General features: G+C 40.7%; 1 protein-coding gene across 1 annotated transcript in view; it reads right to left on the bottom strand.

The window, feature by feature from the left end:
• Positions 1–12657, bottom strand: part of FBXO16 (F-box protein 16) — a 36346-nt gene extending 23689 nt beyond the window's left edge. Inside the window, exons 1-3 of the mRNA XM_046655732.1 lie at positions 12239–12657; positions 7249–7384; positions 647–682 (exon numbers count right to left, since the gene is read on the bottom strand). Coding sequence (XP_046511688.1) covers positions 647–682; positions 7249–7347 — 135 coding nt within the window. The 5' untranslated portion in view covers positions 7348–7384; positions 12239–12657. The remainder of the gene's footprint in view (positions 1–646; positions 683–7248; positions 7385–12238) is intronic.
• Positions 12658–13785: the final 1128 nt, after the last annotated feature.

Raw genomic sequence — 13785 nt, 5'->3', positions numbered from 1 at the left:
AGAAGGCTAAGGCTCCATAAACCATATTTCTCCTTTGACAGTGGGCTCCCTGTTAAGTGCTGCCAATGGGGAGGGCAGCACTAGAGGGAAACTGAGGGAGAAGAGCCCTACTCCTTTCCGTTTCCTTGCTTTTCCTGGCAGTATCACCCTAACTCTTTGCCCTGGTGGTAGCTGTTGATTCCAGTGTCCAATCTTTCCCATACTCCCAGAACCATCACGCTTCCTCAGTTATACCAGAATCAGCTGGCTGTGGTGTCATCTACTTTATTCCCTAGAAGTCCGGGTCCCCTAGAGGGCTGGGTCCCAGCTCCACAGGGTCCTTTCTCTGAGCTCCTGAGGCATCAGTAAAGCTGGTAAAGCTTCTTCCTGCAGTTCTGTCTCCACGGCACCTTAGTGTTCCCTTTTTGTTGTTTCCATTTTCCAATATTTGTTTAACTAGCTCTACTTATTCAATTTAATTATGTCTGAAAAAATAACTGGTATGGTTTCTGTTTTCCTGACTGAACCCTAACTGATGTATACAGAAAGTACCAGTCAAATTCCTCAGGCAATGACCAATCACTCATTACCTTATGTCCAAACTGAACTCTTTGGGCTGTATAATAACATAACATAATATAGAAGTAAGTATATTTTAAATGGTTACCCATTTTCCAAGCAGAGCTCTTCTTTCTTCAAATACCTACAATAAATTAAAAAAGAATAGAATGATTTCATATTTCATGGTACAAAATACCCATTACAAGAAAGACATAAAGTATCAATAAATAAATATTGACAGTCTTTTCATTGTGTCCAGTGAGTATAAAAAGAGAGATTTCATTCCTGAGAAGGCACTCTACTTATTTTTAACTTGGGCAAGGTATCTTTTTTCTCAGCTTCTCCAAGAGTTCATCTTAAAGAAGCAAATTTTTTTAAGGCAAGAAAATAAGAAAAGAATGGAACTGAAAAGTGAAATCAATTTTAGTATTTGAAAGGAGATTAAAAAAATGACAAAGTAAAACCAGGAAAATGGAGATCTTCTCCCCACATATTTCAATATCAATAGTATGAGAACTTGTGAAATTTATGAAGGAGAAGCTCTGTTTTTATATTTCAGTGTGTACACACATAAGTGGGTAAGCATGTGCTTATACGTTTGTAGAATTAGAAATTTGTATATGTCCACCTCTGGGCTTACAACTCAGTGTTGTCTGTATAGGTTTATTGTTATATACTATTTAGGACAGAAACCATGTCTTATTCATCTCAGCTCCAGTGTGGAGTGCTGTACATAGCATATTACAGGTACTCACGTTTGCTGGATTAAATGGATGTGGTTGTGACAATGAACCTCCTTATGGAGGTATCGGCACAATGTGAGTGTATTTATATATTGGCGTGGAAGTGTTTTTCCGAGCATCAGTCACGTGTGTATTTGAATAATTGAGGCAGGGAAGACTAATTTGGGAATACTGGCAGAGGAGGGAGTTATGGAGAGAGGAAGCAAGAGAGAGGAATGAACAGATGTGAACGTCTCTCTCACTCCCACACACACACACACCCTCTGTCGGTTTTCAAAATTGGGATCATGTTTTTCCCTTCCTCTAAATTCTCTAGCACTGTAAGAACCTTCCTATTTGGAAAGCAGCTCAGGCCTATTTCTTCCCTTTTTGTGGAGGAGGATGAGAAGCTGGTTTTACGCTTCTAACAGATAATGCCTTCCTTCCTTTTTTAGACGCTCAAACACTAGTTTCAAGGGGCACACAAAATGGGCATTGAAATAACTGCTTTGACAACAATCTCAAGGCCAGTGAAATGTCAGTTTTGCTCCCGGCCGGAGAATCTCATACATCACCGAGAATCTTTTTACACATTAGGGAAGAAGAAAAACAATGCCCTTCTCCTCCTCCCCCTAATCAACTGCCACCTGAGCTACTAGGACCCTGAACAGATAAACTCAGAATTTCGAGATGAAAATAGAAGAGAACCTATAGAATATAGAAGATTCAAAAATCTGGATTCAAATATTTCCTGACGTCTTCTCCTCTGTCTAACCAAATCCTATCAATCATCTATCACCCAACCCAAGTCACCAGCACCAGCACTTCTGATGCCCAGGGATCTAGCTCCCAACTTGTATTCCACTTACAGCCCACACTCCCCTTGGACTAGACAGCGTGTGCTATGGCTCTCTGGTTGTGTCTGTTCATTTTATCTTCTCATGTGGATTACAACCACCTTCCCTAGATGCTCCACAGGTTCCATGGCAGGCCCTCAAGAAACACTTGCCAATTGAACAACAAGAACAAAAAAGCTTCGAAAGTCAAAGAATTTTAGAGCTAAAAGAAATCCTAAAGACCTTTTTGTTCAATTTCCTTATTTCAGAGAGGACAAACAAACAGAGGGCCAAAGGGATCACATTTATACATTTTTAAAAAATCACTGGTTCCAGGCTGTCTATTCAGCTCAACCCCAAGCTTGCTTCCTCACTAGAACCTTGGTCTTCCCTATCCTGACTTCCAGCCCTACATTCTCAACGAATTGCTGCCCATACTTTGGCCTTACAGTGGGAAGAAGTAAAGGGTAGTCCCCAAAACCACAACCTCCTTTGAAAAGGAGGTTGGGATGACCACCATGGCGTCCAATGACAATACGGGGCATTGGAAACAAAGGGGCACTGAATTGAAGGAGAGAGGAGAGTCAGCAGGAAGATAGCAGAAAAGGAATAGGGTGGGATGTTATTCAGGCTAAAACAACAGTCTTCACAGGGCCAATGACCAAGTCTAAGCAGAGACCAGGCAAATTCAGTTCTTTACCAAAAGGCATCTAGACCCAAGTAGAAACTGCTGGGAGTGAAGAGGGAGACGAGAAACACTAGACAAACTCAGATCTAGTTCCAACTCTACCGTTGATAAGAAAGATAATTTGAGACAAATTATTTAATTGTCAGGTCCTCAGTCAGACTTAGCATTTTATATTCTCTGGTTTGGAGCAAGTCTTCATTCCAAAGATTTGCAATCAAGTTCTTCATCTTAAAGAGCTGGAAAACAAAGTATTGATTCAAAATGGAAATATTAAAATGAATCCTCTTTCTTTGCAGAATGCTGCAGTCTGTTTATATCACAGTTTACTCAGAGCCTGCTGTTAAGTCAAAATCCTATGTTTGTTATTTTAGTCTGTTGACACCGCAGTTACATATTTCAACGTGTGACATCATTACAGTGTAGAAGTAAGACATTTAGGGGCTCCTAAATTATGATTGATTGATAGGTGCTTTTTCTCAGAACACCTTTTTAACATGTACTTTTCTACATCTGTGAACATACTCGAAAAAGAAATGTTGGTTACTTTCAATTAAAACACTAGATGGCAAAGAAATACATACTCTTAAAACATTCTTCCTCTCAAGATTCACAATGCCTGAATTATTTTGAAATCTGTTAAATTTGCTTATGCTGATGATGCTATTTTTTAGGCATCTGAATTTGAATTCAATCTCTCTGCTTAAAGCCTGCTGTGAAGTTAAAATCCTGTGACTTTTATTTTAGTCTGAAGTATTTACATATTTCACATTTTACTACAGAATAGAAGAAAGACAAAATTAAGACAAAAAAACTCATAGGACCTCAAAATTATGCTGATCATTGGTGACAAATGCCCTGTTTCAGAAGTGTAGAAAACCCCTTGAAATTATTGTATGGACACTTTCTGGCCAGCTGTATCCTTGGCATCTGTTTTTAATCCCTTTCACACAGTCAGAATGGTATCTGGAAGGAAGCTTCAAGGTCATCTGACCCAACCCACTCATTTTATAAAGGAGGACAGTAAAGCCCAGAGAAGGTAAGTGACTTATTCAAGTCATGCAGGAAATTATTGGAACAGCTGATCTGGAACCAGAATTATTTTCAATTTCTAGAGTTATTGTTCTTTGTTTACTTTTATTTATATTTGTTTTAAAAATTGTTTTAAAATTTGAAATTTTATTGCACTATGTATAGCAAAAAATGAAAGCTCTTTTCTAACAGGATCACCTCCCCCAAATCCATCTAACTCTTTAGGGGAAGCCACTATTAATAGTTTGGTATATGCATATACAAATTCTATGTGTGTATCTATGTACATTTATACATATACATATGTGTATGTACACATGCAAAGATTTTAAAAAATAATTTTACTCCAAACGAGAACCTAACTAAACCAAAAAACAATTTTTTGGAATAAAATGAGAGGTCTGAACAACAAAATAAATGTTATCTCTAGCAATTATGATTCAATTTGATAAAAGCTATTCAAGAACCAAGATAAGACAATGCAATGCTTGCTGTGATACACTGCCCAGCTCCCTCCAGGACTGAAGGATTTATTCGCCCCCCTGTTGGGAGTGCTGCTGGCTGACATCCACAAGCTTGAGAGATCCGCCTTGTCCAAGGTCCTATCCGGTGAGTGGTCAGTGTGCCAGTAAAAAGGCCGGGCCCCCTTGATGCATTGTAAGACTCTGAAGGATCTTCAGGATGTGCCATGGGGTCTGAGGAGGCCTTGTTGAGACTGCACCAGAACACAGCTTCATCCTCTGCCCCAAACCTACGTCCCATCCTTCCCTTCCTTTCCCTCTCCTTCCCAGGTGCTGATCCCGAGAGCCCTCCCGGTCAATGCCCTACACGCCAATCTGAGTCTGCTCCTCTAGTAACCCAACCTGCAGCAGGCATTCAGGCAATTCTGATACTTTTTCTCCTTAGATGCTAAGTCAATCAAGACTCCTAATTTTTCAAAGAAAATTTCTGAAAATCAAAGCATCCAACGAATATGTATTTCAATTCAAGTCACTTTTTCACACGTGCATAAAACCTTCACAATTCTATGGGAAAACAGATTTCAAAAATAAACACTGAAGTTTTTTGGGGGGAAAGTAGGGAAGCTGTTACATAAACTGTTGGAGAGCTAAGAGCATTGCAAACAGGTGCTCAATAAATAATTGTTGAGCTGAATAAGAAAGATTTTCAATAGACTGTTGCTCACAGATAGATGAAGGTTGGATTTCTCTCTTTCTCTGCCTTTCCTTTTTTATCTCCTGGTCCCTCCTTTCTTTTCTATTTCTCACTCTTCTTTTCTCACTTCCTTTACTTTTTTCCTTTTTCAGTCTCTCTCCCTTTTATTTCTCACTATTCTGATTGCTATGCTGGCTCCTCTGTCTCTCCCAGAATTGCTCATGTTTCACAACAGAAGAGTAGAAATAGGAACGTACAGAGAAGGAGGGGTCAGGATTGATACTCCAGCTTTGCCAGAGTGATTAGTGTATCTGTTAGGTTCAGAGAGGAAAAGGTCAAATCCAAGCTAAGAGAGGAGAGACGTAGGGACAAGAAGGTGAGAGTCAACGAAGGGGGGCCAGAGAGTACAGCTGAACTCTGACTCCATTCCTTGTTCTTTGGAAATCATATCAGGCACTGGAGATGCAGAGAGAAGACAGAATCTCAACTCTTAGCAGATCACAGTCTAGTGGGAAAGTTGGTAAACAGTGATGAGAGCAAAGAAAAGCAAGCAGGAGGAGGCTTCCCAGAGAAAATGACATTGGAGTTGACTCTTATAGGAGGCAATGAGGAGAGCACGTGCAAAGGCGTGGAGATGGGAGAGAAGACAGCTTATATGGGGGCCACTGAGCTTGGCCCAGATAGGAGAGGAAGCAGTAGCAGGGGTTGGAACTGGGAAGTTGGCTGAGGTCAACTCACGAAGGGTCTTCAATTCCACAGGTGGGAGTTTGGAATTTACCCTTTGGAGTGGGGCCTATGTTATGTAACAGGACTAGACTGGTATTTTAGAAAGATCATTCTGGGACCTGAATAGAGGATGGACTGGTAGGGATAGAAGCAGTGAAACCAGTCAGGGGGTGACTGCAATGTACCAGGCAAAGGATGATGAGTGTATAACTGAGAATGTGGAGCTATGTAGGTGAATGGAGAAAAGGGGCCCAGATGAAGAGATCTAGGAAGAAGAATCCTAGACCCTGAAAATGAAATGGATGTGGAGGTGAAGGGCTGCTGGTAGACACTCCTCCTTGGGCCTCTCATACTCCTAAATGTCTTGGAATAATAAGAATGCAAGGCCCTGACTATTTTCTTGGGCTGTCTCTCCAAGTTGTGTTTACAGCAAAGCAACCTTGAGCAATGAGGTACTGAGGGTAGGCTTGCTTACTGCTTACAGTAAAAGCAGTGGATTCCTTGGGCTCATTGTTCATCAGCTGTGATGCAAACCCATGATGTGTATAATATTTATCTGGGCCCTCTGCATCACTCCTGTGGGACAAGGTGGGCAAGGAGAACCAATGCAAACATGAAGCTCATGCTGCTTGCTGTACTGTGAGTCATAAAGTTCTTTGTCTCTGACCCAAGAACCTTGTGTCTTTTTACTGTGAAACAGTAGTGTCTTCGGCCATAAGTAACAGGCTAAGTTATTAGCTTGTAAATTGGGGAAAACCAAATCCCAGACCTGACAGGGAGAAGGAAGATTTCTCGCTTGAGTGACTTGAATGTAAAGTGGTGCCTTTCACCAGGGAGAGGAACTAGTGTGTAGAAGCAAGATAATGAGGTCAGTTTTATTGATTTTGATTGTACTTTACTGCCAACTATTTGTGGTCCTTGTAATAGATGCTCACAGATCTGTTGGTAAATTCTGCCCCTAACTGAAGCAGGGCTAGAAATCCCCAGAGGTTGGCCAATCTCATACCCCAGTACGATAGTAAGCTTCCCACTCCTGCAAGCCTTTGTTTACCGTATTCTAATAATGCCTCCCCAGAATGCAAGCAGGAAATAAACTTCTTAGGAGAACCTGAGTAATGTGAGTGCTTGGTTGCGATTTATTCATTTTATTTATTTGGTTAAATATGCAGCATTATCCAGTAAGCATAGCTCTAGCAAGAAAATCTGTTGTTTGGGAACTCCTCATGGACTATCCTCTCCTTTATCAATCCTGGTGGTTCCAGCAGAGCACCAGTGTTGGAAGAAAAAAGGCATTTGGAGTGAGAGAGAGGAGGAGTGACAGTGGTAGAAAGAACAAATCTAAGACATTTTCATCACAGTCAGGGAGTCCGTCTATCGCCAGCCTTGCCCATATAGCAAGAGCTCAATATAAGTTTTTGGGAAACATCCTTCTTTTTTTTCATCCATTACGCAATCCTAAATAATTCCTGTTCATATTTTGATAACCCAAAATTTTAACACATTTTTTCTTTAAGGCACGGATACAACTGATAAAATAGCTCTAATCACTTACCCGGTCATTCAAATGCTGATGGTTTAGAGGTGTCCAGGTACTCATCTTTGTCTGCATTTTGGAACCATCTATGCTTTTTGGAGGTGCAAATGCCATCATGAAATAACTGGATATTCTTCCACAAGAAAAACTTCACCTATCAGAAGAAAAGAAGCATATAATCTTCAGAATACTAAAAGTACTAATACTATAATCTTTTAGTATGTTGAGAGAGGGAATTGGGAGAAAGAACATTTACTGAGAGTATTTTATATGTCAGGCTCTTCATACATATGCTCAATTAAAGCTTGTAACAATCTGGTGAGGCGGTGGGTTTAAGCTCATTATACATGAAGAAAATGAGTCTCATTGAAGTTACACGACTTGCCCAAGATCACACACACAGTAAGTGGTGGAACTCAGAATCAGATCCAGGTCTGTTTAACTCTATTTTATTTTCTATTTTATTTTCATTGGCCCACAGAGGAAAATCCAGAATCACTCCTAGCAAAGAATATACCATATTGACCAGAAAGAAATATTTTAATTTATAAAATCATGGTGCAATATAAAACACCCCATCCTTGTCCCTTGTGACTTTCTTCCTCCCCTCTTAACTTTCTGACATCTAAATGACAAGGGTTCTGACATGATACCATATTTAAGAAGTAGAATGGTGTAATGGACAAAGCCAAGTCTTTGGAGATGGATAGATTGGGTTTATTGAAGAAAATGGGCTGTTTTTAGATGCCCAGTATATGTCTGCCTTCCTTAAAGCACTAAATTTCCATGAGGAATTACTTTTTCCTCATTGTTTGGAGTCTGCTGGGTTGGCTTATCAAGGTGGCCTTCCCTTTCCTGGCCAAGAGGTGGTTGTAAGGCCAAGCTAGGCCAGTTGGACTGATGTTGGCTCATCCTTACTTTACAGCTGAGGTGGTCACTCACAGTAGCACTGGTGCTCTGTCAAGTTGCTCCTGCTGCCTCATCCCTCAAATGCCCCTTGTCCTTTCTTGTCCATTTTGTGAGCCACCTGATATCCTTGCAATAAATTTCCTCTTTTGCTTACATTAGCCAGAATCTATTTCTGTTGTTTACAACCAAAATTTTTGTATCTTATACAGCTTTGATCCTGGCTCTAAAACTTACTAGCTGCATAACTTTTCACAAGTTATTTAATCTATCTGAGCTTCAGTTGCCTCATTTGTAAAATAAGGATGCATAGATCTACCCTCAACTACTGTTGTGAAGATTAGAGGAAAAGGGTCCCAAATGCCCGAGAGATAGGTGCCCTCAACAAAAAATAATTTTCCTGCAGCTTTTCTTGGAACTTCCTATCATTTACAGAGTGCCTCAAAACTTGTCCTGGGGGCCAGCCACATGGCCAAGTGGTTAAGTTCGCCTGCTCCTCTTCAGCAGCCCAGGGTTTTGCCAGTTCAGATCCTGGGCACGGACGTGGCACCACTCATCAAGCCATGCTGAGGCAGTGTCCCACATGCCACAACTAGAGGCACTCACAACTGAAATATACAACTATGTTCTGGGGGGCTTTGGGGAGAAGAAAAAAAAAAGGAGGAAGATTGGCAACAGTTGTTAGCTCAGGTGCCAATCTTTAAAAAAAAACACAAAAAAACTTGTCCTTTATTGGGACCACCCCCTGGCCAAGTGCTTAAAGTTCTGCACGCTCCGCTTTGGCTGGCCAGGTTCATGGGTTCAGATCCCAGGCACGGACCAACTCCACTTGTCAGCCATGCTGTGGAGGCATCCCACATACGAAATAGAGGAAGATTGGCACAGATGTTAGCTCAGGGCTAATCTTCCTCACAAAAAAAAGCAAAACAAAACAACAACAAAAACTTGTCCTTTAGAGGGCCACAGCAAAACACTTTAAGGTGGAAAACATTTAAAGCTCCGAAAAGTATTCTGCAGCAGCAAAGATTGGACCATTTTTTTAAAAAAATCATTAGTTTTTGGCTGATAGGGGATTCGCTCACATGCTAGCTCTCAAATATTTGGGGTCTCACTTGACATGTAATATTCTCTTTCAGGTTTAAGTTATAGCTGAAGATAAAGCCAATGTTTTAAAAGCTCAGGGGCATCATCAGACAATACCTTCTTGCAGTTGCCTGCTGCCACCTTACCACTAGAATAAAGAGAGCTTAGATTGGCCCTCACATTCTTCTCAGCCCCTAACAGCTAATTATCTAAGTCACACGTTTAGCTAAGCTGAAAAAGGTATAAGAAATGATTTCATTACAGTAGAATTATTAATATTTTTGTGTGTGAGGAAGATTGGCCCTGAGCTAACATCTGTTGTCAATCTTCCTCTTTTTGCTTGAGAAAGATTGTTGCTGAGCTAACATCTGTGCCAATCTTCCTCTATTTTATGTGGAATGCCTCCACAGCGTGGCTTGACAAGCAGTGCTTGGTCTGCACCCAGGATCTGGGCTGGTGAACCCTGGGCCGCCAAAGCTGAGCACATGGACTTAACCACTAAGCTAGCAGGCTGGTCCCTCATTACAGTATTATTAATTGGCAGTTATGAAAGTACCTGTGAACAGGCAAATTACAGATACAAAGCATGGTCACTGAGTCTAGATCTGCCAAGCTAAACATTACAGATTTCTTTTTTTTTTTGCTATTTATTTACATTTGACGTTTCTTCTCTTTAAACTAGTTGTTTTTAATCTTTTTTTTTGAGGGCCATAAAACTCTGAGAATATGATGAAAGTTATGAATCTTCTCCCTAGAAAAATGCACATGAACATAAAATTTTGCTCACCCTGGGTAAAAACTCCTGCTGTAAGTTGAGAAACTCTGTCTTTCTCTCTGCTCAGTTTGTATAAGAAACAAGGTAGGCACTTTTTTTTTTTTTGAGGAAGATTAGCTCTGAGCTAACATCTGTGCCAATCTTCCTCTATTTTGTATGTGGCACGCCACCACAGTATGGCTTGATGAGTGGTGCATAGGTCCCTGTCCAGGATCCAAACCAGTGTACCCTGGGCCACCCAAGCAGAGTGCGTGAACTTAACCGCTACGCCACCGGGACAGCCCTTACAGTTTTTAAATTGGGTGAAGTAGCTTTTCTAGGGTCTCCCCAAGGCCCTGCACTAGTTGTTTTTCCTGGTTCCTTAGAGGTAGAAATTATTTGAATTAGGCTTTCTTCAAAATTACTTGAGGAAAGTTTGGTTTTCTAGGGGATGGTTCTGGCCAGGAGAAACAGCTGTCCTGGTAATACAGTCCTGCTGAAACATGCAAATGGAGATGTCCTGCCCTGTTTTTCGTCATTACCTTTTTTCAACTTTTTCCTCCTCCCTCCATTCCGGAAGATGGGAAGTGTGCACATCTGCATGCACACACATGTTCATGGTATAGACCACTCGGGACTATTCCAAAGACAGACACTTCTATACAACACACACAAAAAATAATGGTCCCCACTCCATCAATAAGACAAAGCTTCTGTCTTCCCCTCCTTTCACATAAAGCTTGCTGTTGCTTTTTGTGACTTCTTTCCCCCTTAACGGCTGTCCTTGAATGTTCATCTTTAATTTTTCTTTGGATAAAAAGGAAGAAAGAGGGCCTACAGTCCTAGCCCCCAATGTATGGCTCTAGTTCCATGTTCAACAGCAAGCATGGGTCCTCTGCTAAAATTCCACCTCCTAGTGGAAGGCCACTACCTCCAATCCTATCTTCCAAGCCATTCTTTACACTGTCACCATTATTCAACTTTACTAAGGATCTACCAGGCCTGCATTAGGGTACAAAGACAAGAGTCTGCTTTAATGGAGTTTACTGTCTACTGTTAGGGAGTTGGGTTTTTTCTTTCTTTTTTTTTTTTTTTTTTACAAATAAAGTGTATATTTTTAAGGTGTACAACGTGTTTTGATATATGTATACATTGTGAAATGATTACCATAAACTATTTAACATACTCATCTCCTCCCATGGGTACCACTTTTGTGTGTGTGGTGAGAACACTTGAGATCTACTCTCTTAGCAAATTTCAAGTGTACAATATATTACTATTAACTATAGTTACCATGCTGTACATCAGGTCTCCAGAACTTATTTATCTTATGACTGAAAGTTTGTACCCTTTGATTAATACCTCTCCTTTCCCCCCACTGCCCAGCCTCTGGTAACCACCATTCTACTTAGGGAGGTGCTTTTTAAAAGACCATTTGATCGTGTTACTTTTAAGCTCACAAAACTTCAGAGGCTCAGTAATGGCCACAAAATATCTAGATTCCTTAGCCTGCAAGCCTAGATCCACTATGAAATTACCTCAATCTACCTTTTAAGCCTCATCCATCTGTCCCTTCATGCACTATCTGCCCAGACACACTGAACTTCCGATCACTCAATAGAAAATCGTACAAAACTCTGATGTTTCTTTGCTTATGTGCTTTTGTGATGCTGCTCATCTGAATCTTAATCTCATAGCACATAACAAATGCTCAATAAATATTTGTTAAATCAACTGAATGAATGAATGTAACAGTGGAGGGGCGCAGTTTAAGGATCAAAACTAGTGGAAATGTAGAGTGAAACTCAGATCATTATGAATTGAGTACTAGGATTATACTCAGGATTATCAGATTTTTATTTGGAGTTTACAGAGCAGAATAGGATTGAGTTTCTCTCCTAACACACAACTTACCAATTGCACACTGCAGTATCATCAGAGAAGGAAATCTTAGAGATTATCAGGAAATTATCAGGAAATAGGGTATGCTTAGATTTAAATATGAATTAATCTTATAGTCAACTAGTTAGAAACAAAGCAAAAACTATAATACAATACACAGAGCTAGTGCTTAACAGGCATAGAAATAATTATTTGTTGGTTGTTAATTTCATAAGTATGAAGCATCTGGCACTCTGCAGCTGAAATGGAGCAAAACGTAATCCCCAGGAGCACTGACAAGGCTTGCGAGGCTCAGGAGGATCTGACAGTGGAGCTCTCAAAACACAGTCTCCACCTTTTTCATGCACTACCCACTGTCCTCACCTTTTTTAGCTCGTCTTCCTCTTCAAGCCTCAAGCGCCGGTGTTGTCATAGTTGCTTTTTCTTTGACTCTGTCCAGCCCCCACCTCTCCTAGCTTCCAGTAGGCCAATCACCATCCATAAATCCTTTCGCTGGCATCCGGGGTCTCTTAGGCAACAATGTGTGGTCTCTTGATTGGCCAGGAGATCCAGGAGGGCTGGCTCCAAAATTGGGCACACGGATAAAAGGAAAAAAGATGTGCGCGCCAAGAGGGTGGGAGGGGCTGCAAACTACCAATATAATGCTAGGACGAAGACGCATCCAATCTCGAAACAAGCAGCATTGAAATCCCTGTTTCAAGCCATCTTTATGTTCCAAACCAGGCCAACCCACTGAGCATGCCCAATTATATTGCTCTGGTCACTCCGGGGCTCCGAAATGCAAACTCCACTTTTCCAGGTTTTAAGAGTGGCCAACAGGTAAAACAGGGTTGGAGGAAAAAGAATTCGCGACTGGTTCAATGAAAGAAGAGGACCTGCAACAGGAAGTAGAAAGACCTGGGAAAATTGCCCAACACACAAACTCACAAGTGCTTCAACACGAGTTTTAATTTACTGGATTAAGGAATTCAGGATGACTGACGGATACACTATGGAACCAGCAGATGGCATGCCTTAATAAGAATAACTCCAAATTTGGGAAATTTTACAATGCAGTCTAATCTATTAATTAAATTTATTGAGCACCCACCACGCAATAAGGGGTGGAGTGAGAATACAAGGATAAAAGAGAAATCTGATGAGGAAGACTGGAAAATGCAATGCGTAAATAACTAATGTAAGGCCCACAATGATAATTGCTGTGATAGAACTATAAACAAGTGCTGGAGAATAACCAAAAATTCAAAATTCCATACGGAGCTTCCTGGTAAATATAAGGCAGTTCTTATGGCAACAGCGACAACGACAACAAAGAAGACTTTCCTCACTATCTTATGTTTCTTAAAATAGATAAGACTGTACACTGCTCCAGCTTAAACAAATGTAAACCCTATGTTAGTATTGTGTTTCAGGTTTAAAGTAGGCAGCATTTGTATATCCCCAACTTAAAAAGAAGAAAAGTGAAGCTCACTGAGATAGCTGCTTTCTTTGAGTTAACAAAGGATCTGTAAGTGGCCAAACTGAAATTAGAACCTAGGTTGTCTGAATTTCAGCCTGGTGGTTTTCCACATGACCAGGTTGTGTGTAAATGAATAAACAAAGCCTTTGGTGTGGGCACGGGGGTGGGGGGGTGGCCTGGGGGAGGTATGTAGATGCAATACTAAATTACCATGTATTACCAGCTAACATTTATGTTTCAAAACGGGTTCATCCAGAAGGAGACCAGGTTTAACACCGTGCTGTGTCTCTCTGTGAAGTTCCCGCTCATTAAAGACTTTCTATATTGGTGGTTACAGCACCGAATAAAAGAGATGGGATAAAAGAAAGCTTCGTATTTTATCTCTGTTGGATTTGAAAATTTTATGCATGAAAATAAGGTTCCTTTCGTCCAGCCTCTCAACCAGCACATT

This window comes from Equus quagga, chromosome 3, assembly GCF_021613505.1.
Source record: "Equus quagga isolate Etosha38 chromosome 3, UCLA_HA_Equagga_1.0, whole genome shotgun sequence".
NCBI lineage: Eukaryota > Metazoa > Chordata > Mammalia > Perissodactyla > Equidae > Equus > Equus quagga.
The sequence above is the reverse complement of the archived record's forward strand: the minus strand, read 5'-3'. Positions and strand labels throughout refer to the sequence as shown.